General features: G+C 47.2%; 1 protein-coding gene across 4 annotated transcripts in view; it reads right to left on the reverse strand.

The window, feature by feature from the left end:
• TTYH1 (tweety family member 1) overlaps positions 1 to 10,380 on the reverse strand; it is a 244,927-nt gene extending 234,547 nt beyond the window's left edge. The window contains exon 1 of one of the 4 annotated variants that reach the window (XM_073571021.1): positions 10,046 to 10,380. In XM_073571021.1, coding sequence (XP_073427122.1) covers positions 10,046 to 10,171 — 126 coding nt within the window. In that variant the 5' untranslated portion in view covers positions 10,172 to 10,380. The remainder of the gene's footprint in view (positions 1 to 10,045) is intronic. The other 3 variants (XM_073571023.1, XM_073571020.1, XM_073571022.1) reach the window with 3 other exon arrangements.
• Between the last annotated feature and the right edge of the window lie 14,323 nt (positions 10,381 to 24,703).

Raw genomic sequence — 24,703 nt, forward strand, 5'->3', positions numbered from 1 at the left:
CCTACTGATACCCAGTGTTGAACAACTGGATCTAGATTCAGAACAAGAATTTGACACATGTGCATAAATATTTACATTATTTTCTTCTAAGAAAGTATCTAAAAATGATTGTGCAGGAAGCAAAGGTATTGGGCTGCAGAACACAGGGGCAAAGTTATTTTTTTCTGATGAAGCCTGTTTCAGACTGATTGGGGACATCAGGCTAAAAGGTGGTCACTTTTTTTCTAAAAATTCTCAGCCAGGCACCTCTGAAGCTTACTAGACACATGTGATATCATGATGTGATGCACATTATGACATTGGGTAAGGTTTAATAAGTGGCAGTGGTGCATAGGATATCCGGCAGGACATTTCTGGCAAAGTAAACAATACCCATCAGGGTTGGACTGGCCCACCGGAGAACCAGATGATTCTCCGGTTGACCCAGGCACTGACACCTGTTGGCATCCTGGCCAGCAGCTGCCTAGAGCCCCCACTGCTCCAAGAGCCCCCAGCCAGTGGGCAGCTGCTATGGGGGCCCCTGGTGCCAGCGGAGCAGCAGCGGGTGACAGGAAGCTGAAGCTGGCTCCTGCGGCTAAAGCCCGTCCCCGCTGCTAAAGAGAAATGAATATTCACTGCTCCCCACGCCCCCATGGGTGTGGAGAGGGGTGAATATTAAATTCACTTTAGCTTACTGTGCAAAGCAGTGACATAAACAGTCATCAGAACACAAGAGCGCTCTGTTACTTACAAACAGTGTCAACTGTGTTATCAGTGTCGCCCGCAGTTCTCTCTGACTACCTGTGGGAGGAGCCACGAGCAGGACGTTCTCCCAGAGTGACATCACCACTACTCCCAGTCCGGCGCTCAGAGCTACTCAGAGAGCAGTGCGGGCGTCACTGATAACACGGTTGACATGTACGGCTGGGCGAGTAGAGAAGCTCTTGATAAGGCTAGGAATGATTGGCCACAGGGCAGCCAATGAGTGTTAGCTTTGTTTGTGTCCTCATCTCCCCGACTGTACAGCACAGCTCAGGTAATGCGCTGCTGTCATCCATAATGTGTGCTTCCCTCCCCCACAGTGTAAACAACAGAGGGAGATAGATGGCTCCCTGCTACAGCTGCAATGGTTGAACAAGGGCCCCCCCTGCCAGTCAAAGTAAGTGTAAATGGGGGGCCTTTAGTCTGGGGTGATAGAGGGGGAGGGGCTAAGTTACTTAGAGATAAATGAGGGCCCCCTTACCTCATCTTTCCTTTCACTCCTGACTGATTGCAACCCCTCCCTCTATATCACCCCTGACTGAACCCTCTCCCACTATATGACCCCTGACTGAGACCCCTCCCTGGTATCACCCCTGACTGCACCCCCTCCCTTGTATCACCCTTGCTGAATCCCCTCACCCCAGAATCATCCTGACTGAGCCCCTCTATTACCCCTGACTGTGCCACCTCCTTCTATATGCCCCTGACTGATACCCCTCCCTTGTATCACCCCTGACTGCACCCCCTCCCCTGTATCACCCCTTCTGAATCCCCTTACCCCAGAATCACCATGACTGAGCCCCTCTACCCCTGTATTACCCCTGACTCAACCCCCTCCTCCTATTTCACCCCTGACTACACCCCCTCCCCCATATCATCCCTGCTGAACCCCCTCACCCCGGAATTACCCTGACTGAGCTCCTCTACCCCTGTATCACCCCTGACTGCGCCACCTCCCTCTGTATCATCCTGATTGAGCCTCTTTCCCCTGTATTACCTCTGACTGCACCACCTCCCCCTGTATCACCCCTGACTGTGTCCACTCCCACTGTATCAACCTGGCTGCGCTACCTCCTTCTGTATCACCCTGACTGTGTCACCTCCCCCTGCATCACGCTGACTGTGCCATCTCCCCCTGTATCACCCTGACTGCGTCACCTCCCTCTGTATCTCCCTGACTGAGCCCCTCTCTTCCTGTATTACACCTGACTGACTGCTCTACCTCCCTCTGTATCACCCTGACTGAGCCCCTCTCCCCCTGTATCACCCCTGCCTGACTGTGTCCCCTCCCCCTGTATCACCCCTGACTGACTGTGTCCCCTTCCTCTGTATCACCCCTGACTGAGCCCCTCTCCCCTTTATCACCCCTCACTGACTGAGCCCCCTTCCCTTGTATCACCCCTGACTGCACCACCTCCCTCTGTATCATCCCTGACTGAGCCCCTCTCCCCCTTTATCACCCCTGACTAACTGAGCCCCCTTCCCCTGTATCACCACTGACTGCGCCACCTCCCCTGTATCACCCTGATTGAACCCCTATCCCCTTTATCACCCCTGACTAAAACTTTTCTTTCTTTACTACTAACAAAATGAGGCCCTTCATAATCAGTTATGGACTAAAAAGTGGCAGACAGATTTCTGTAAAAGTGTATGGAGGGAAAACTCTTTCGACATTTCTTCAATGTCATATATAAGTGATCTAGGACCCCCATCACTAGAAGAGGGGGCATTCACATAATGTATTTGCTGCAGAACTCAAACAGCAAATTAACAGCGGAAATATCCACATAGATATTGTGCACATATTGCGGCGTTTATTAACTTGTAATGTTGCACCTTTAGCACTGACCTGATTCTTTGCATTGCAAAGGATGAAATCGGTGGTGAAATATGCTAAATCTGCATCGGTCAATTCCCACCGTGGATTTTCTCAGAGTGTAGATGAAATGTCATAAAATCCCCTCCACTACACTGGTGCTATAACACATTGGCCTAGTGGTTAATAAACACCAGGGAACATTTATCATTGAGATTGATATTAGGGTGTTATATCACACAGTTTGCGGTCTTGTATTTATTTCTATGGAGCTACATAGTGGGCCCCAAGAATGATTTTCTCTAGTGGGCCTAAGGTGTTCCAGTTCGACGATGATACCCATAAATGATCAAACAATTAAAGAATTAATTGTTTAGTGTCATCACCTATTTACACGGGATCATTTGTGCTCTAATTCAATTATTTAATTATCCCCTCGTGTAAAGGTACTGTCACAGTTAGCGATGTACCAGCAATCCCGACCAGCGATATGACGCGGTCAGGATCGCTGGTACATCGCTAAGTGGTCGCTAGTGAGCTGCCACACAGGCAGATCTCACCAGCGACATTGCAGGGGTCGGGGGTCGCTACTTACCTGTCAGACGAGGCGATGAAAATGTCCTCCCGCCCGCGTCCACGCGTCACTCGTCATCATAGCAGGAAGCCCAGCAGGAAGCTGATGACGAGAAACAGTCCAGGACGTTCTTGCGTGATCAGCGATAACCAGCGGGGGAGCGGTCGGAGGTAAGTATCAAACATAGCGATATCGCTAGCGATATCACTATAACGTCACAAAAACCAGTGACGTTATAGCGATATTGCTAGCGATATCGCTTAGTGTGACAGGCCCTTAAATGGGGTTTACTACTCCAAAGTGCTACCTAGTATAGAATTCGGTCTAAGAATGTGGCTCATCATACAGTGAGCAACAAGAGATGTAAAGTGACTCACCATAACAGAATCCGAAGACTTTACACAACGAGTAGGACTGTGAGAAGAGGAAAGCATCCAGCAGACGAATGTATGCCAAAGACCGATCTTTGGACAGAATCCCCCAATAGAACCCCATAAAGCACAATAGATTTGGAATAGTCTATACATGTCCATAACTTCTATTATACCCCCAATAATTCTGTATGTTGAATAGTAACTTCAACTGTTCAATATTTTTCATTCTTGAGACTAGTAACAAGAAATTAATAGAGTTTTGGTGCAACATCTAACTAAAGTTGAGCGAATATGTTTGGAATCGGTTGCCGAATCTGAATTTGCCAAAATTCAGAAATTTATGTTTGACGATAGATTCTGAACATATTCGTTCATTTCTTCTCCCATTGACTCCAATGAGCTTTGGCTGTGTATTGCAAAAACAATATTCATAATAGGAACCAAAAATTTGCTCAACTCTACATCTAACCCTATTATCCAGGAAAGAAGATTTCCATGCATGTGCATCTCTCCCCTTTCAATCTCTCATAGAAGACATGGCCAATGATTGCACCTACCATAATGACTCACAAGTTGACTTGTTCATGACTCACAAGTCACCAAAAATCCTAATCTCCTGGAAAATCTTTGAGATATAGAAGAGATCTTTAGACGTGAGACACGTAGCCCCAACCTTCACCTTGGTTGTTAACATTTCTGAACAAATTTCTGTCATTTCTTTGAGTGAAACCATTTTGTGACTATATATGTAATTATAGCAATCATGAGGTTAATAAATGACATGTAGGATTATTATTCCACAATATATCTAGATTGATCATATTGATCCTTATTTTTGGATATGAATTATTGACCACATTGCCTGCATTAATCATGTTTTAGGATATCATTTTATGTGTGGTCCCGTGTGGGGTTTATGCTTATGTCTGACATTTTCTTTTTTATATATATATATATTTTTTTTTTACATTTTTGTTTTGATAACTGTTTAATAAAGACAAACTTTTAAGTTATCCTTGGCTATTACTCTTACCTCTCTATAGATTTTCTTGTTATATTTATTTTTATTACCATACAAGGTCTTAATGGAGGAGGTGGATCAAACCTGATGAGTCAAACTGCTGCTGTGCATGAGCAAGTAAACCCATCCTTTTTTCTTTGGATAAATTGGATTATAGTTTTTTTGGAGGTTTGAAACCTGTGATAGCTTCAGTGGAAAACATTGTTTTCCTGTTGCAAACTTGAGTAACTTAAAGGGGTTGCCTTACAAAGCAACTACTTTGTATGGATGACATAAAGGTTGGTATATTGCTATGGACCCCCATACACCCTAGATGAATTAGAGTAGAGATCCATTTATAAGAGCAGCTCCAATTTAGGTGGACTCAAGCCATTGGTATATTAGCCGGGCAGCCATTCATCTTAAAGGGGTTGTCCACTACTAGGACAACCCCTTCTTAAACTAAATGTTCGGTCCTGATAAAATCATAAAGCCTATATTCCCTCCCATGTTGGCACCGTTTCCACGGTGTCGGTACTCACTCTTTCCAGGGTTGTGATGCAGTGTTGTGACATGTGACGCTGGCGCCTAATCAGTGCTAGCATCACTGTCTCCGCCTTCGAACAAGCTTGACATGAAGAGGAAGCCAGGGCTGCAGCTCATCCGGACTTCCTCTTCATGTTCAGGTTGTCCGAAAGCGGAGACAGTAATGCCAGCTCTGATAGGGGGCCGGTGTCACATGCCCCAATACCGCATCACAGCTCCGGGGAGAACGAATATCGATGCGGTGGGAACGGTGCCATCACAGGAGGGGAGTATAGGCTTTATTATTTTATGGGGGCCCAAACATTTAGTTTAAAAAAGAGTTGTCCTAGTAGTGGACAAACTCTTTAATGGCACCATTTAATACTACATATCTGCTGTAAAGAGACTACCTGACTGCCTATAGTCTCCCCCATCAAAATGAGCTGTGCCAAGGTTGACAGAGGGAAGTTTCGCAAAACTAGGCTATGTGCAGATGGAGTTTTTGAACAGACTTTTTGAGCGTATCCATCTGAAAAATGTACCACAAAAATATCTTATAAAATACTTAAAAGACTCTTTCTATTAATCTCAATGTCAATCCCTTTTTGCAGATGAAATATAGAGATTTAGATTTTTGAGTATTTTTTCACCTCTTCTGGTCTTTAAAAAACGCCTGGTGTGCATGTCACTCCTTTGAAGCAAACCCAAATTAAATCTGCTCCAAATCAGGCACTGTGAAATCTAATGGCTGCAAAAAAGACATTTTAGGAAAAAAAACTTCCAAAATGCTTTAAAATCTCTCAAAAACTGCTTTAGGAAAAGCCTTACGAAAATAAAAACTCCTCCAAAAACCCCCCAAAAATGAAACGTTTCTTAAAAAGATTTTTTACACTTGGAAAAATTGACATTATTGAATACCTTAAAAAACTTTGTCTGCAAATTGCCTTACAAAGTCTTTGGAGACTGCGGCCAGTTTGTTTTTCCAAGTGGGAAAGAAATTTTTTTATTCTAATGAGAGGAATCCTTGATGTACGACCTAGCAGATATTTATGATGTACATTGTGAGTTAACTAAATTTTTTTAAAGGGAATCTGTCACCTCTCGGGACATATATGACATATTAACATGGTCATACAGGTAATAGAAATGTTACACTAGTCCTACCTGGTTGTGGAGAATTGTTATATTCTTTCTTTATGTTAATAATTTCTTCCAGGCTGCGGGGCGTGCGGTATCTGGAAGAAATCCCTGCCTCCTGTCCTCACTATATGGCCGGAATCACACATGTGAGAAACACGGCCGAGTCTCGCATGGTAATACCTGACACTTCCGCCGGCACTCGGATCGGAGCGTGCGGCTGCATAGAAATTCATGCTCCACTCCCGAGTGCCGGAGGCAGTGCCGGGTATTAATATGCAAGACTTGGCAGTGTTTCTCGCAAGTGATCCTGGCCTTATACTTACTCCCTTCCATCAGCATCAGTTATGTCCCTGGAATCCCACGCCTGCGCCCTGCACTCCATCAGAAATCCATACCTCATCCTCCCTTCTGTGCGTGCTGTATTCAGGGATCTTCTGTGCAGGCGCCAGCGAGTCACTGTGACCTCCTGTGTGCGCTCCGATAAAATGTTCTCCCCACCTCCTCCCTGCATAGTCGTTACTAGGAACAATGTGTGCATAGCAATGACTATACAGGGAGGAAATGGGGAGAGCACCTTATTGGCGCGCACACCGGTGGTCACTGGTGCAGAAATTACCGACGCCTGTGCAGAAGAATGTCCTCCAAAGGGGGCTGTCTTCTGTTGGACCCTTGTTGGCCTGTTATATTAGGGGCTTATTATTATGTTAGAGCTTTTGCCCACCAGACCCCTGTGTGCCAGTATGGTGGATAGATGTAGACCAATATCTTTGTGATGGGTTACTTTATCATAATACTACTTTATTGTTCCAATTCCTTTTCGACAGTCAACACTCTCTCCATGATACCCATTCCTATATCCACAGTCGCAGAACCCAATGATATTCTCAAGTCACTTAAGATCAAATAAACAGATTACAGAGAGAGCACAACAATAAAAAAGCATAAATGAAGTTAGATTCCAACAGTCTTGTGCCTCGTATGAGACAACCTAGGTAGATTTGTGGTTTCACAGTCAAAGCAATGAATATTTAATGGCAAAATCTTGTGCTCAATAAATAGGCCTCCAAATGGTGTCTGTAAGACGAATGTCTTGTAATAAGATGTCATGGCTGCTAATCGATGTGCAGCGATGGATCTTACATAGGTGATTGCACAATCTTATGGCCCCCTAAATATCCAACACATATGATTTTCCACATTGGTTTATGGCCACATAGTTGCACGGAGACACTAAATCCATTGACAAACCATCACAACTAATGAAGGTCATGGTAAATTATTGCACTGAAGCTAAATTAACCTGAGCCCTTCTGCTCGTGATCTGTATGACACAAAAGGATATTTACTTGCATTGTGAGGACTGAGGTTACACACCTGGCAATACATTATATCCTATTACGTTTAGATCAGTTTCCTTTCTTTTTAGGATCAATGGAGGTTTTCAGTTTCCACGAGTGTGTATTACTTTCCTCCGGGGTTGTGGTGTGACCTGGTCTGACTTATCCGGCCCCATCCTTATTACTTTAGGAAATGGGCTTGTACAAGGGGGTCATTTCCTATGTGTGTTCCGATATGTGCCACCCTATTAATAAAGTATTGTAGTATAAATGTTAAAGAGGCATAGAAAAGAGTATTTAGGGCATTGTCCCAATACATCATGGGTCAGGCACCAACAAATCACTATGGATTAAACTGAGTATACAGCTATGGGTCCGATCGCAAGGAAATATGGATCAGACAACCAGGTATTTTTCACTCAGAAACTGCGGTGTTTCAGAGAAAAACATACTTTAAAAGCAGAGCCTCATTGTAGACTAGTTGAAAATGCCAGTCCCTAGCGGATTCTCTCCACCTACTCCCTGTAAATGACAGGTCTCTTGCTACCTACATATATAAGGAGAGACCTGTCAATCATTGGCAGTGGACGGGTCTGAAGCTGCCTGGGATTCGCCTGTCCGACCTGTCTCACATGCGGCTCGGTCCACTGGCGGCTTTTAAAGTATGTTTCTGTCTGAAAAGCCACAATGTCTGGTACATGCTGACAGCATCTAGTACATGCTGCCTGTGGATTGGGAAGATGTATCAGCTGTCAGGTTCCTTTTAAAAATGAGATCCACAATTATCCCAAGAAAAGAGAGCCTTTATTATCAGACAACTGCTGTCAGTGAAGAAGAAGCTGCACATTTGCAGCTCTCTCCAATAACTGCTATATGCATGTATAGGGAGAGACCTGTCAGTCATTGGCAGAAGGTGGGGAGAAGCTGTCTGGAGGCGCCTGATGTGGCTGAAGTCATACAGCCAGTGTCTGATACACAGTGGTGCAACTTGATGCAAGTGGGCTCCAATGCAAAAGCTCCAACGGGGCCCCAAATCATTGAAAATCATTATTCGTAATAGTCTTTTCATATGGGCCAAAGCACAATTTAGGACCCCTTAGGCTTCAGGGCTCGGGTGCGATTGCAACCCCTGCACCTATTATAGTTCCGCCCCTCATTTCAGGTTCCCTTTACATGTGGGGTCCACAGTTTTCCCAAAGACTGGCATCCTCTATTTGACGACTGTTGTCAGTAGAGAAGTAGCTGCGCATGCACAGCTCTCTCCAATGACTTCTATGAGAGTTCTATGTATTAATGAGCAAGTGCCTCATTCTCGACCAGCATTAATTAGACATTTATGGCATATCCTGCAGCGCACAGAGTACAGCTTTAAATTTCTGGATGACTATACAAAAGCCCATGTGTGACCATTTATTACCTCTACTTCTGCCCTCTATTTGCTCCAATGGAAGCCTTGTAAGGTCATGAATATTTAAAAAAATAAAAAGTGAGAAAGGTTTTATTCTGCCATCAGACATTTCTCAAATGTCAAAGCTGCCAGAAGGCCAGTGTCGGCCCGGTCTTACAAGAGGATACTGAATATGGATGACTGTGAAAATACCCATAGTTCCCACTGTATGATCTCATTTCTAAAAAAATTATATCCAAAACATTTTGCTTTTATTTACTGTACATAAGGCTGCTTTCACACTTCATGCCAATTATATGCACCAAAACAATTTCTAGGTTTGTACATTGATATCACCAAACACTTTAATGCCCAATTATATGTCAAAGAATTGTCTTTTTGGCATATGTGTGGACTACATATAGTTTTTTAAACAAAAAAAAACGAACAAAAAACATACTGCTTTTTTTTTTGTTCTCCAATGGGAGTGGATGGTTGGCATACAATTGCATTTGTCTGTTGGCATTCATGTGGACCAATTCTGCTGAGAACTGAGCCCATATTCCATTTTCTGTAACAGACGCATAGATAGGAAACTAAATTAATGGAAGTTGATACATTTTAGAAGTTTGTAGCTTGTATGTATAAAAGAACAAATTCCTCTCAAATTGAACAAATTCAAGGACTAAGTATAAAGTAACACTTAAAAGAAAAACATCATCTGGGCAATAACGTAAAAGTAACATAAAATAAACAAAAAATCATTTTTAAATTAAATATTAATACTACTAATAGTGGAAATATTAATATGGATAACAGTAATATTGACTTTATTTGTCCCCCGTTGTAATTTAACTCTTACTCATCACTAATTTGTACCAAATGTAAGATATCACGGATCACGGTTATCACACACGACAAATACTATACAACTAGGAATTAATGTTGGAAGGGAATGAGTTAAACTTTTCTTTAGTTCTCCCTTTTTTTTCCCGCAATTGTTCTAGGTTACGTTAGTATCGATTGCAAAATAATTGGGAATATTGACTTCTCTGGGTGGGAAACTTTAAGTTAACCCATTCCAATACTCCATTCTTATTGATGCACCTGCTGTGCTTTCTTGAAGCTGTGCCGCAATTTGATATTCTTACCTGCTGATAATTCCATTCCTGGGGAGCAAAATTGCTGTCCACCACTTCGAACTGGAAATTGGTATGTGGGACCTGGTGCAAAATGTACGTCCACCAAGATGCCCGATACCCATGACTTAAGCTCATGGCTCCTTTACAACCACAAATAAATAAAAGGCAAAACAAAAAAAATGCAAAACAAAAAAAGGAAAATCAGCAAAATTCTGAGGACGCTGTGTTGATGATTTTCTGCTGTTTTCAATGCTCAGTATTCATCTTGTTAGGAGCAAATCCAAGCAGCGGACATGGTGGGAACTGATGCATCTGGAGTGTAATTGCTTAAAACAGGCAGAAGCAAAAAACATAGGGGGAGGAGGCAAACATGTAGGTCTATCCCTAGCCATTGACATGATATGGAGATGGAGGAATATGGAAGGGCGTAGCAGCACCCCCCAGTGGTTTATTAACAAATCTTCTATTAATTAGTTTGTCTCTGTGGTCTTTCATACTAAGTTACAAAGGCCATTTAGGAAGACATCTGACCTCTCCCAGGGGCTGCTGAACAAAGTCTCAGCATGCGTTTTATACCAGAGATTGGGGACAGAATGGAACCTTGCAATGTTCAGATGCACTAGGAGTCTCACTGCGGAGAATGGATTTTAGACCATTAGAAAACTCATTAGAGTTGACTGCATAGCGCTCAACAAAGGGCCTTCACATATGAACAGTGCATGAAATGGAGGAACATAAAATATAAAGATATATGAAAAAGCCATGGGAAGGGGAAAATCCTTGTCAGCCTCCACCAAACTGATAGTGCTCCCTAACAAAACACAGAACAGATCTCACTAAAAGGGAAAAAGAGAAGAAAAAAGCATTAATGTTTTAATTAAAGAAACCCTCCTCCTCCCATCAAGTTTTTCAGTATACAGTATATATGTAACATGCTGAGTGGTGGAACCACTGTGCCAGAGCCCAAGGAAGACCTGGAGTGGCGTAACGAGGCATGACTAGTGGCCTCACCCAATCTGACCACGGATACGCAGCAGCAGACGATACCAAGATCGGAGGAAAGGCAAGGGAGGTGGCCCAGGTGCTACTTCAGGACTGACCTTGAGTAGGTGGCAGCTGACCCACTAGGAATGGGTAGCCGAGGTGGCCCGAAGGAATGTCCAATAGATGCAGGCAGATGGAGTAAGAATACAGGTACCATCAATGCAGACATGACCGGATGGTGAGAAGATAGGCACTGGCAGGTGCGGGCTGCATGGGTTGATAGGCAAGCTGGCGGACTTGGCTGACAGACAGGCTGGTTGGTACAGCTGACTGCCAGGCTGGCAGACACGGCCGATAGACAGTCTATACAGGAATACGAGCACTGCGACCTGAGAAGGATGTTTAGAAACAAACTTACAACATTGCACAGGCACCTCCAACTTGACGGAGGTGCCTTAAATAATATGTGCTCCCCAGCCATTGGCTGGGGTCACTTTAGGATGGTACGCTCTGTCCTCTTAAGAAGCTTGACTTTGTCTGCGCACACAAAGCACTGTGTCTGGGAATCTGTGAGCAATGCGCAAATCCAGGGCAGTTGCAGAAGAACGCGGATAGGGTGCAGGACCGTGGTGGTGAGCATGTTGGCACCTCTGCTGGGGGAGGGAGGCAGAAAGCAGAAACGCTGGAGACAGGGCAGAAGGAGGAGAGGGAAGTGCAGGGCTATGGCGGTGAGAGCGTTGGTATCTCTGCCAGGGAGGGTGATGCAGAGACACTGGCTTTACAGTATAGCACTGTGTACTTGTAGAGATGTGGACTGTTACACTGTGACTGCCCTTGAAGACAAGAAATGCACTATGTGAATACCGTCAAGCAGTTTTATAAGTGAAGTAACTTGTGTCTAATGTAATGTGATATAATGTATTACGGTGAAGCACAGTATATAAAGAGTTCATGCATAATGTGAATATAGCATATGCATAATGTGAATATAGCATAAGCATAAGCTTGGTGTCACAGGTTTACTGCGACAGAGAGGGGCCAGAAGGCTGCGGTGTCTGATTTCACGTACCCCTGTCCTGATTAGAAGCACTTCATCATCATATTAAACAGTAAAGGTTTCTGCTAGCAGTGCAGAGGTTTATATGTTCAGTTGAGAGCTCCTTGAGCGTTCCTGTTTTGATGGTCTCAGCTGTTAAGTGTTGGCCCCTCCCCTATGATATGTATACTCATCTCTGGTAATCAAGGATTTCCAGGGTTAATTTAATACTGTCTGGTTCTGGAATTGGAGGTGTTGGTTGTTTGGAAGACATCCTTCAATACACCTGAGGGACACTATGAAAATCTTGTGATGCAATTTGGGTTGACTAATGCTCCCACCGTCTTTAAGCACTTTGTAAATGAAATTTTCAGTCACCTGACAGGTAGATTTGTTGTGATCTATCTTGATGACATGTAACACAGGTATTCAGATGCAGTGATCCCATCAAACCGGGTACCTCAGTAGTTTTGGTGACCCCTCTCCATCCTCTGGTCCTTTGGACAGGCAGGGCCACAGCATGCTACGGTGGAACACCAGGGTAGGGGCTTCATCTGCCCGTTCAGGCTGAATTTCATACACCAGCCCGTCAGAGCCGATTCACTGTGTCACTCGATGCGGGATTTGCTGCCATGGGCTTACCAGTTTTCCCCGGGGCCGCTTATTCTGGACCAGCACCCTATCCCCCGGGTCTCAGAGCTGTCCCTTGGAGAGGTGGCGCCTCATGATGGTTGAGTTCTTGGAACTTCGTCTGTACCAGCCAACAGAGAGTCTGCAGTTGGTGCCGATACTCTCGAACCCAGGAGGACACCCCCGTCCGTGGCTAGTCCTCCTCCAGTTCCAACTCCAACTTAGTGATCTCTCGCCCCTTCTCCTGAACAGCAAGGTATACGGAGTGAAACCTGTCATACTGTGCACTCGGCTGTTGTACACCAACACCAGTACAGCCACGAACTCAGGCCACCATATCTTCGATTCTTATTCTAACATGTGTAGCATCTGGATCAAATAAGAATCCAAGATGCGCTGGGCCTACAGTCAAGTAATCGATCATCAGGACTTCTAAGGGCGCAGAAGTCATGATGGTCTGTATCAGTGTACACTGCTCTGGGGGTTTGGCTAGCTCACAGCTCTGACATTGTTGACAAACATTCTCCACTGCGGTCCTCAATTGTGGGTGATACACCAATTTCTGTACCCACAGGAACATCTTCTCTGGATCGAAATGAGCCCCTCGCTGGTGAGCCTCTGTAGCCACTACTCTGATCAACTTCTCCGGGAGCACTATTTGCCAAGCGACCCGCTCTTCTCGTAACAGCTGTACCTTCCGGTATAACAATCCAGCCTTCAAATAGAGTCTTTCTCATTGCCCCTGAACCCGCAAGGTTCCTGGTGACAGGGCATTCCTCTCTCTCCAGCTGGGGAGTTGCTTCAGTGCTACCCACTGTCACAGCTGGGCGATCTCCTTATCCATCTGTTGAAGTCAAACCCAGTTGTCCTGGAGCCGCCCCAGCACCTGATCTTTGGACGCCTCTTTAAATTGTCCCTGCGTCGCCACTAATGATTTGGCCAAGTTCCAGAAGCTAGTGATCTCTTCCGCCTCAAGCTCTTCCTCTCGATCACGTTCAGGTTGCTCGTGAGTCACCCAGGAGAGAGTGTCAGCATGAGTGTTTTCGCCCTTAGACAGTTCGGCAGACAATCTTGTACCGATATTTCGCCATGCGGGCCACCCATCATTGTTCTAAGGCCCCAAACTTCGCATTTTCCAGGTGGGCCAGGGGATTATTGTCTGTCCGCACCAGGCCTCCGATCTGGACAAGTACTCTGCAAACTTTCTGGTCATTGCCCACACCAGCACCAAGAGTTCCATCTTGAAAGAGCTATAATTGTCTGGATTCCATTCCAAGACGTGAAGAGACCGGCTTGCATAGGTTGTCACTCATTCTTTCTCCCCTTGCATTTCTGACAGAACTGTCCCTAGACCATGTAAACTTCCATCGCTATGGAGAATGAAGGTCTGTGAGAAATCTGCATAGGCAAGTATGGTGGCCTCCATCAGGGCCATTTTGAAAGCTTGAAAGGCTTCTTCTTGATGGCTTTCCCACTGAATGGTTTGGTTCTTCGAGCCAGCCGATACTCCTTTTAGTGAAATTTTTCACAAATATTCGGTAGTGCCCAGTAAGTCCCAGGAAGGCCCGAACATCTTTCACCATCATTGGGGTGGGCCACTCTTGCTCAGCCACCACCTTCTCACTTGCAGGTCTCACTCCTTCGCCAGACACGACATGCGCCAAATATTCTATCTGTTTGTGAAAGAGATGACATTTTTGTGGCTTTACCTTCAGGCCGTGGCTCTGTAACCAACTTAGCACTTGTTCCTGCCGCTGGAGGTGTTCTTCAAAGGTGGGCACATAGACGATGATATCATGGAGATAGATCAGTGTGGCCTAAAAATTCAAGTCCCCCAGGTATCTCTCCATCAAGCGTTGGAACGTCCCGGGAGCATTAGTCAGGCCAAAGGACATATGGTTGAACTTGAATACTCCCATGGGCAATACAAATGCCGTATTTGGCTGGTCATGTTCAGTCATAGGCACCTGCCAGTACCCGCTGGTGAGATCAGGGGAAGAGAAGTACTTTGCCTGTCCCAAGGCAGATAGGGACTCCTCAATTCTTGGCAATGGATAGGAGTCCCGCATGGTACAGGCATTCAGCTGTCTATAATCCCATCTGTTCCATCTTTTTTTCGGACCAGAACAATGGGAGCGGCCCACAGGCTCTGACTTTCTCATATCACTCCAATCTGCAACATGTGAGTTAACGTCTCCATCACTTCTTTGTACATCTGGGGAGGTATCTGTCAGTATTTTTCCTGAACCTGCGCGGCACAATCTGTAGGGATTTCATGAGTGATGGTCTGAGTGCAACCAAAGTCATCTTCATGGCAAGCAAAGACCTCTTGATAACGCTCCAGCACATCTCCTACTTGCTGCACTTGCTGGGGTGATAGTACCATAAATTCAGCCCACATCTGTTCTAAGACCTACGACCCTCCTTTGTGCTGCCAGGCAGGGATTCTGGTGTCATCATAATGGCTAAAGTCCAGGGATCTCCTCGCACGACAGCCAGTTGTACTGCTTCAGGTTGCATTAACTTTTCTGGCATTCCCAGGATCTTGGGCACTTCACTGATAGGAGGGTGAGGCACCGTACTACAATGTTGCCATCTTGGACTATGGGTAATGTCCAGGCAAGAGCAGTCCAGGGGGTACTTGATCCATTGACATTAGCTTTATTTGCACTTCCATCTTCTCATGGGGTGTACAGGCTCATACTGGTAACGTGAGCACTGTCTGACCGGGCGGTAGTGTAAGTTTCGCAGGCGCAGGAACCATCACCTTCCCCAAGACTTTTACTTCCCCCGAGGTCTCCTGAGCTTGGGCTGCTCAGATCAGTTGCTGAAACACCTTCTGCTTAAGGGTTCAAGGGCTCCACTGGTTCAAACAGGGCTCTCGTGGCTCCTTGAGCAGACACTGTCCAATCTCTTTCAGTACATTCATCCTGAGAGTCATTACAGGTCCAAAGTTGACATTTCCAGTGACCAAACGACCCCTTTACAGTCAACATCCTTCCCGCACACTCTGATCTCCATCCAGACCACCCTGGCGACCGGGGTGGGCAATTGGTTGGATGCTGTCAATCTAATTATCGGCCCCCACTCTGGCCGCAATACTTCTGGGAAATGTTGTCTGAAGTAAGCTTCCGGCATGGTGGTCACCTGTTACCTGGTGTCAATCAAGCAGTGGACATTCAATCCACATTTCTTGTATTTCCCTCTGAATCTCTTGGGCTCACTCTGGCTCATCTGCGGGATGGGGTGGGAACAGCATTGCTCTGGACCAACCCTGCCATGGCTGTAAGGAGGTGGTGGAGACCCTCAGCTGCTCCCTCCCTTCTTTTTTGTATGTGGTCCCCCATGCGGTGCTTCTACAATGGGTTCTACATTAATGTATGTAGAATGTTCACTATATGTATTAATGTGATGTCATGTCTGTGCTGTGTTTGACCTGTCTTAATGTTGTATCATTACAATGTATTGTATATAACTGTGTGTTAGAAGTAGGGTTAGAGAAGGTTAACTGAGTGGTCTGGCTCAGCAGCCTCAAAGCAAGCAGTATGCTCCTGCTTCCAGTTCAGAGCCCAGGCTTGACTGCCTGAGGCAAGACGCGTGTCCCCGTCCGGGACAAAAGGGACCCCCATATGGGAAATGCATGTGTCCCCACCTGGGACATAACAGACCCAGGCTGGGGGAAACACATGCTGCCAGGCACAAGGATTGTACACATGCCCTCTGAGAGATTTTCAGCTCCTGGGATCTCCCTGGGAGTTATGGACTTTGCTGCTGCAGCCGTTGCTGTGAATAGGGACAGATCAGGGACCATTACCTTCCTCTTCACTACATCTTTATTAAAATCAAGTTGCCACTGTTGGGCCCTAAAGAGTGTGACGTGTGGTGCATCCGAGGAGCTAGATGTCCGAGGTAACCCACTGTGACCCGGGGCTGGGATCAGAACAGCTTATTCATGTGAAAAGGGCCGGGATGTGGACTGATTGTGCCTTAGTGACCTCGCCCATGACTACCACCCCGTGCCACCTTATAACATGGCTGCCACCCCCTGTTCCTGCACTCTCATGCACACCTCCGATCCTACTTCTAGGAAGGTCATATGTGGGCTAGTGCGCAAGCGTTCTCGCAAAGCCTGCTTGAGCGGTGCATCTCTGAGACCCGACACAAACTGTGACCCGGGGCTGAGATCAGAACTGCTTATTCATGTGAAAAGGGCAGGGATGTGGACTGATTGTGCCTTAGTGACCTCGCCCATGACTACCACCCTGTGCCACCTGGTTACAGGGCTGCCACCCCCTGTTCCTGCACTCTCATGCACACCTCCGATCCTACTTCTAGGAAGGTCATATGTGGGCTAGTGCGCAAGTGTAGGGAAGGTGACCTGATGGACGGACGGACTAGTCAGAGTAAAGAAGGAAAGGTTTGCACAGTGTGGGTAGGTGTCAGGTATTACAGTGGGAAAACAGCTAGGAAAGTGTAGTGGACGTGCAGTACCTTGGGTTGACCATTAGATGGCAGGGAGGAGTGTGAGCAAAGGACTTGACAACAGCTTAGGGCTTTAGAAACCGTTGGTCATGGGGGGCGGAGTGACAGTTTCAAGGAACCGGGTTAGCTATAAATACTGAGGGAGGGTTCCAGAAGGTTCCAGTCCCCAGGGGGAGCTCCAGTGACAGGAGGACTGCTACAGTCTGTGCACTGTGAGGTGAATTCAGACCAGGGGGACTGAGGAGAGAGAACGTCAGGGGGGTGGTCCTGACAGGAAAGTACTGCAAAAAGGACGAGACAGAGGCGAAACATACCGTGCGGAAGACGTCTGACCAGTAAAATTACTGTTGGTGTACGGGCCTAAGGCGACCACAGTGACGGACCTGTCAGCAGCGTCATCAAGTGAAGTAGGGACGGTACGTGCATGTACGTCCCTGGTGCTAAGGTACTGTGTGTAAAGCGGGCCTAGAAACGGAGGCTCAGGAAAGTGAAGTGAACTGAAGTGAAGTGCGGTGTACTTCAGAGGCCGTCAGGCGGACGGCAAGCGAATAAACCTGGACCTGTTGTACCCGAATGTTGCCTCCAATTGTCTCTGTACGTCTCTGCGTGGTATAACGAGGGATCACCCCGCTAGTCCGGCCCTCCCACCTCTACATTTGGCGTAGTCGGCAGGATCACCGCCGCTAATACCTCATCTTCTGCAGCAGACCTGCCTCAAAGAATGGAAAAGGACTTGGACTACTCTGTTTGGATTACAATTACCTCTGGATTACAAATTACCTACCTGTGGAATACAAATGGGGAGCGCTGTGGCGGATCTGTGTGGCCAGCAGAGGATCCGGGGCGGTGTTGCTTCAGCGCAGAGGAGAGGTCTGGGTGTTTGCAGTTGTTCAGAATGGACTGGGACCCCCTCCAACGTACCCCAAAAGGAAGCAGTATGTGCCTGGAGATCGACGCTTCCATATATTGAACCCTGACAGGTGGGTGGAGAGGCCTGCCGACACCCCACCTCACAGAGGGAGTGGCACAGAAGAAAAACTTGGCTGCGGCTGTCTGATGCCATTCGAGTGCTGCCCAACGGACGGTATGAGACGCTGTGGGTGTCGGGGCATCGGCCGCCTAGAGTGGCAATGGCGGCGAGAGATGGAGCTGCACCAGAAGTCATCTTCAGAACCACGGGCAGGCAGCGGGATGCTGAGCCGGGGAGCAGAGCCTGAGCAGAGTCAGCGAGACCGGCCACCACCAATACCAGCAAAGGACTTCTCAGCGGAGCCCCCGAATCCAGAGGGAAGGCCCACAGGACAGTGGAGCAAGGAACGGAGGCTGCGGGGGAAACCGCGTGATGATGGGACGGAGGCCGCAGCGCCGGGGAAGGTGAGAGTACCCCCGGCCCTACCAGTGCCTCCGCAAGCGGCCCCCACCATTCTGCTGCAGCACGCGGCCCCCTGCGCACCGGAAGGCCTAGTTACCACGGGCCCCGTGGTGTATGCGGAGCTAAGCGAGGACCCCGCTCATGTCCCCGAACTAACCCGGCCGGAGTCACCAGTGCAGAGCTCACCCAAAGAAAACGCTGCTGCGCTTCCCCTGCTAATAGCAGCTGCATCGTTGAAATCGGCCGTTACTCCGGCTCCGTTGGTAGTGGATGCGGCCTGTCCTGAGGCCGCGGTTATGCCGCTGCTGGAGTCGGCTGCGGCCGACTTAGCGGGCCCTGTGATTCCAGCCCCCGAGGACCCGGTTGTCCCCATTTGCCACCTGACCCCAGCGGCTGCTGGGCCGCAGAAATCTTCGGCCGTTTCTGTCTTGCGGTCTTTTTCAGCGGAGTCCCGCCCACCGGACTCCAGGGCCCGTGCTGTTCCCTCCGTGTGGGTAGCGGAGGTGATCAGGAAGAAGAAGGCCCGGGAGCAGGAAGTGTGGAACCTGCTCCACACTCAAGGAGAGGCCGGCATGGAAAAGAAGAGGACTTGAATGGACACCCTCAGTATCCCCGGGGGCTCCATGGCTGTGGGGTCCCTCACTACTAGCCACTGCGTAGTGAAGTAGACTGTCGAGAGTTCGGTGCACTGTAGTGCAGGTTCTGAAGAACAGTTCTAGTTTAAAAAAAAAAAATGTTTGATGTGCTGAGTTTGTTTTTAGTATGTTCCTCTTACAGGTTATTTGATTTGAAACTTGACAGAACAGGGATACGGAGAAGTGGAGGACTGTTCAGGTCCAAGGAAGGGGGGAGAAAGAAGACATGCAATGTTATGTTGTTATATGTTGGTTTTAAAATGAGCAAAAGAAAATGAAAAAAAAATATAAAAATGGGTACTTGTGCTATTATAAAGTTGTTTAATCTATAATATGCCAAAGTAAAATGCAACAGGTCCGGGTAAGGGAAGGTCTGCGGGACCAAAGGAAAGTGTGAGATCCGGTAGGGATCTAAGAGTTGAGGAGGTCTGGGAGACCGGGACGCCGACCATGACATGTTATTGAAAGAAAGGAAAATGAGTTGGAAGACGTGAGGAAGACAGCCGTCCTAGGTCAGGTACCCAACACCACGGACACCCCTGAAGGAGGAAGGCGGGCGCTGGTAATGATCTGGAAGGTAAGAGACCTCGATCATGGCGTACCGAATAGTGGAAGGTGACAGTAGGGGAGAGTAGGGGAAGGTACATGCCATAGAGAGAATATGGGTGTACCTAGCCCAATTTGAAAGACGTTGTCATGTGGCGTGCGCGCTGGTGAGTAGCAGTAGGCTGCTCAGAGCATAGAGCTCCCAGTATGGTTCGGCCCCCGCAGATAGTGGGTTTGGCTCAACAGCTGGTCCGACAACAGAATGTAGGTGCAGCTTCAGAACGACGAAGGCAGGGATGACGATTGTCAAGGACGACAATGGACAAAGGAAGGGAGAGTGTAGAGAAGGTGACCTGACGGACGGACGGACTAGTCAGAGTAAAGAAGGAAAGGTTTGCACAGTGTGGGTAGGTGTCAGGTATTACAGTGGGAAAACAGCTAGGAAAGTGTAGTGGACGTGCAGTACCTTGGGTTGACCATTAGATGGCAGGGAGGAGTGTGAGCAAAGGACTTGACATCAGCTTAGGGCTTTAGAAACCGTTGGTCATGGGGGGTGGAGTGACAGTTTCAAGGAACCGGGTTAGCTATAAATACTGAGGGAGGGTTCCAGAAGGTTCCAGTCCCCAGGGGGAGCTCCAGTGACAGGAGGTCTGCTACAGTCTGTGCGCTGTGAGGTGAATCCAGACCAGGGGGACTGAGGAGAGAGAACGTCAGGGGGGTGGTCCTGACAGGAAAGTACCGCAAAAAGGACGAGACAGAGGCGAAACATACCGTGTGGAAGAAGACGTCTGACCAGTAAAATTACTGTTGGTGTACGGGCCTAAGGCGGCCACAGTGACGGACCTGTCAGCAGCGTCATCAAGTGAAGTAGAGACGGTACGTGCATGTACGTCCCTGGTGCTAAGGTACGGTGTGTAAAGCGGGCCTAGAAACGGAGGCTCAGGAAAGTGAAGTGAATTGAAGTGAAGTGCGGTGTACTTCAGAGGCCGTCAGGCGGACGGCAAGCGAATAAACCTGCACCTGTTGTACCCGAATATTGCCTCCAATTGTCTCTGTACGTCTCTGCGCGGTATAACGAGGGATCACCCCCCTAGTCCGGCCCTCCCACCTCTACATTAGCGTTATTGCAAAGCCTGCTTGAGCGGTGCATCCCTGAGACCCGACACAAACTGATCTCTCAATATCCTATCAGGGGGCCCCACTTCCATGGTCCCCACATCATCCCTCTTAGTGATGTGCACATGCACCTTCTACAACGCACTGATATACTGAGTCACAGTCTTTACCTCTCGCTGAACGCGGTGAAACGATCGCATCCGCAGCTCCCCCACATCAGTGTGATCCCTATGCATTTCTTCTAGGATCTGCACCACTTTTTCCAGCATATCCCGCTCATGAGGAGGGCGGAACATAACCGAGTTCAGGGCCTCACCATCCAGGGTCATTAAAGCTATCTCAGCCTGCATAACAGGGGTCATGGGGTGCATCTGCAAAATGCCCTTAACCCTCTCAGTCCAGTCCCACAACATCATATTACTTCCCATGAACTTTGGGAGATTGCTAAGCATGGAACCCAATGGCAAGCTAGACCTCGGGGCACTCATGGTGGACTGATCTGCAGCGTCTGTGTCCAAGGACTGCATCCTGCCGACTATGTCAAATGTAACACAGGTATTCAGATGCAGTGACACAGAAGCACAGAGCAGGGGTTAACAATTACTTTTTTAATGAATACTGGGGTAACCTCCTCGCAGGGAGCAACAGGAAATAAACAGGTGAAGGTTGAGGGGTAAACAGTGAAAGAGTAATTAAAAATAGCAGTCTATATATTGATTCCACTTAGCGTAACTCGGTTGCCCATTCCTTTGCCTTTGAGTCAGATGGTTGGTTAGTTGCCAGCTGAGTGCTGAGTTCTTCTGGATTTCCTGCCTAACAAGTCGGTCTCACTTCTGGCAGCAGCAGGCAGTCACCGGTCTTACCCGCTGAGCCACCAGTCCGTTATGCTGCAGCACAGCAGAGTGGAGTCCACCACAATCCTCCTATTGGCGTTCGTTCCTTCGCACGTCCGCTGAAACCTAGGCCCTTGGCAAACATTTAAATGTTTGCCGACTTGTTCAATTAATGGTTCGATGAAGATAACCTAACAGGGCTGCCACCAGAAATTTTGAGGCCCTGTGGGGAAGTGGACCAGACCACCGGTACCTGCATGCCGGGTCCAGAACTTGAGAGGCTGCATCTCCTGTCTCTGGGAGGAAGCAGGAGATAGACAGAGCTTCCTGGAGTGACAGGGCAGGGAGACCTGGATAAGCGAGAGCAGGAGGGCAAGGCTAGTAAGAGGAAGCGCGCGAAAAGGAAGAGTCCGGCGCCAATGGAGGGCAGCGCGCAGGAGAGTGGTGAGGAGTGCGACGGTGCCCCCTCCCTCACCAGAGTGTACCAGGGCAGTGAAAGACAGTGCTAAACCTGTTGAGAGTGACAGTGACAGGGACCGCTGTGCTGAGAGTGCAGAGCCGTGTGAAGCCAGGCTAGAAAGTGCAGAGCCGTGTGAAGCCGGGCCAGAGAGCGCAGAACTGCGTGGAGCCGATCCAGAGAATGCGGAGTTGTGCAGAGCCGTGCACACGGAGCAGTGCCACGCGGACTAGCGTCTGCCGTCACACGCCACCAACAGCGGGGATCAGGGAGAGCGGGACGTTCAGGGTGTGTCCAGTGACTGCCAGAGAACCGGGTGCTGTGCCATATGTGACCGTGAGTACCGCACACTTGCTGCACAAGAGAGACCGTATACCAGACTAACACTTGCACCCTGACTGGGTCAGTAGATAGTTACCCTGACATTTTTTGACCATACATTACTAGTGGAAATAGTTGAGGAGCCACGTTGGGCCCATACAGGACTGTTGCCCGTGCCTTTAATTAGCCATATTAATATATGGACAAGGGGCAGTGGAAGGTGTCGGAGACCGGCCACTGTCACCGGAAGATGGACCAACGTCTACAGCGTCCTCCAGAAGGAGGCGTAGTGGCCGCCGTTGTCGGCGCTATTGAGTACGCAGCAGAAGCTGCAGTCAGGATTTCCTAATATACCTCCTACGCAAATTGTCGTGTATTTGTACAATTATTATTATTGTACTGTGCCTTTAATACCGTTTAACTCTTTTATCTCCCTGTGTGGAGTAATTTCTCCCTGTAAATAAACCTGTTAACCCCTACTCTGCCTGCGACCCGTCACTGCACCCCATATTGGCACATTTTTCGAGCCCCCTTGAGACTCCATCCAGGCTCCACCCCAGCTCCACCACCAACACTCAAAACTTCCGCAGTCCCACCACCCACATCTGCACCACATCCTCGCAAATCAAACATTATCAGTTGCCATCTAACAACAGATCACATACATAGTCAGCTGCTTTTGTTTTGGCTAAAAGATTTTTTTAAGCCACCACCAAAACTAGGTAGACTCTCTTGGCTGTGCCCTACTCTACTTTAAGCTATTAAATATTTGTTAAAACATCCAATACTCTTTTTAGGTATATTTTTATTTCTGTTTCTTTAAGGGAATGTGTCACATACAATTTTTAAAATGAGCTATAATACCACATACAAGGGACAAATACCATCACACCATAGCCGGACCACATATTACAACCACATATTACAACCACATAGTGCCTGAATACTACAACACTAATCATTAATAAAAACACAATACTAATTTTACCATTATACACAGGAGCTTTGTATATAGTACACAGTGTTTTGTGTCAGTGTACACGTAATACAGTTATCACCAGTGACATTATACATGGGAGCTCTGTATATAGTGACAGTGTACACTTAATACAGTGATCACCAGTGACATTATACACAGGTGCTCTGTATATAGTGTCAGTGTACAGGTAATACAGTGATCACCAGTGACATTACTGTATACACAGGAGCACTGTATATAGTGTCAGTGTACAGGTAATACAGGGATCGCCAGTGACATTATACATAGGAGCTCTGTATATAGTGTCGGTGTACAGGTAATACAATGATTACCAGTGGCATTATACACAGGAGCTTTGTATATAGTGTCAGTGTATAGGTGATACATGGCTCACCAGTGACATTATAAACAGGAGCTCTGCATATAGTGTCAGTGTACAGGTAATACAATGATCACCAGTGATATTATACACAGGAGCTATGTATATACAGTTGTGGCCAAAAGTATTGACACCCCTGCAATTCTGTCAGATAATACTCAGTTTCTTCTGGAAAATGATTGCAAACACAAATTCTTTGGTATTATTATCTTCATTTAATTTGTCTTAAATGAAAAAACACAAAAGAGAATGAAGCAAAAAGCAAAACATTGATCATTTCACACAAAACTCCAAAAATGGGCCAGACAAAAGTATTGGCACCCTCAGCCTAATACTTGGTTGCACAACCTTTAGCCAAAATAACTGCGACCAACTGCTTCCGGTAACCAACAATGAGTTTCTTACAATGCTCTGCTGGAATTTTAGACCATTCTTCTTTGGCAAACTGCTCCAGGTCCCTGATATTTGAAGGGTGCCTTCTCCAAACTGCCATTTTTAGATCTCTCCACAGGTGTTCTATGGGATTCAGGTCTGGACTCATTGCTGGCCACCTTAGAAGTCTCCAGTGCTTTCTCTCAAACCATTTTCTAGTGCTTTTTGAAGTGTGTTTTGGGTCATTGTCCTGCTGGAAGACCCATGACCTCTGAGGGAGACCCAGCTTTCTCACTCTGGCCCTACATTATGCTGCAAAATTTGTTGGTAGTCTTCAGACTTCATAATGCCATGCACACGGTCAAGCAGTCCAGTGCCAGAGACAGCAAAGCAACCCCAAAACATCAGGGAACCTCTGCGATGTTTGACCGTAGGAACCGTGTTTTTTTCTTTGAATGCCTCTTTTTTTCTCCTGTAAACTCTATGTTGATGCCTTTGCCCAAAAAGCTCTACTTTTGTCTCATC

The sequence above is a fragment of the Dendrobates tinctorius genome, unplaced genomic scaffold (genome assembly GCF_039654945.1).
Source record: "Dendrobates tinctorius isolate UK_male_01 unplaced genomic scaffold, ASM3965494v1 ptg000028l, whole genome shotgun sequence".
NCBI classification, from domain to species: Eukaryota; Metazoa; Chordata; class Amphibia; order Anura; family Dendrobatidae; genus Dendrobates; species Dendrobates tinctorius.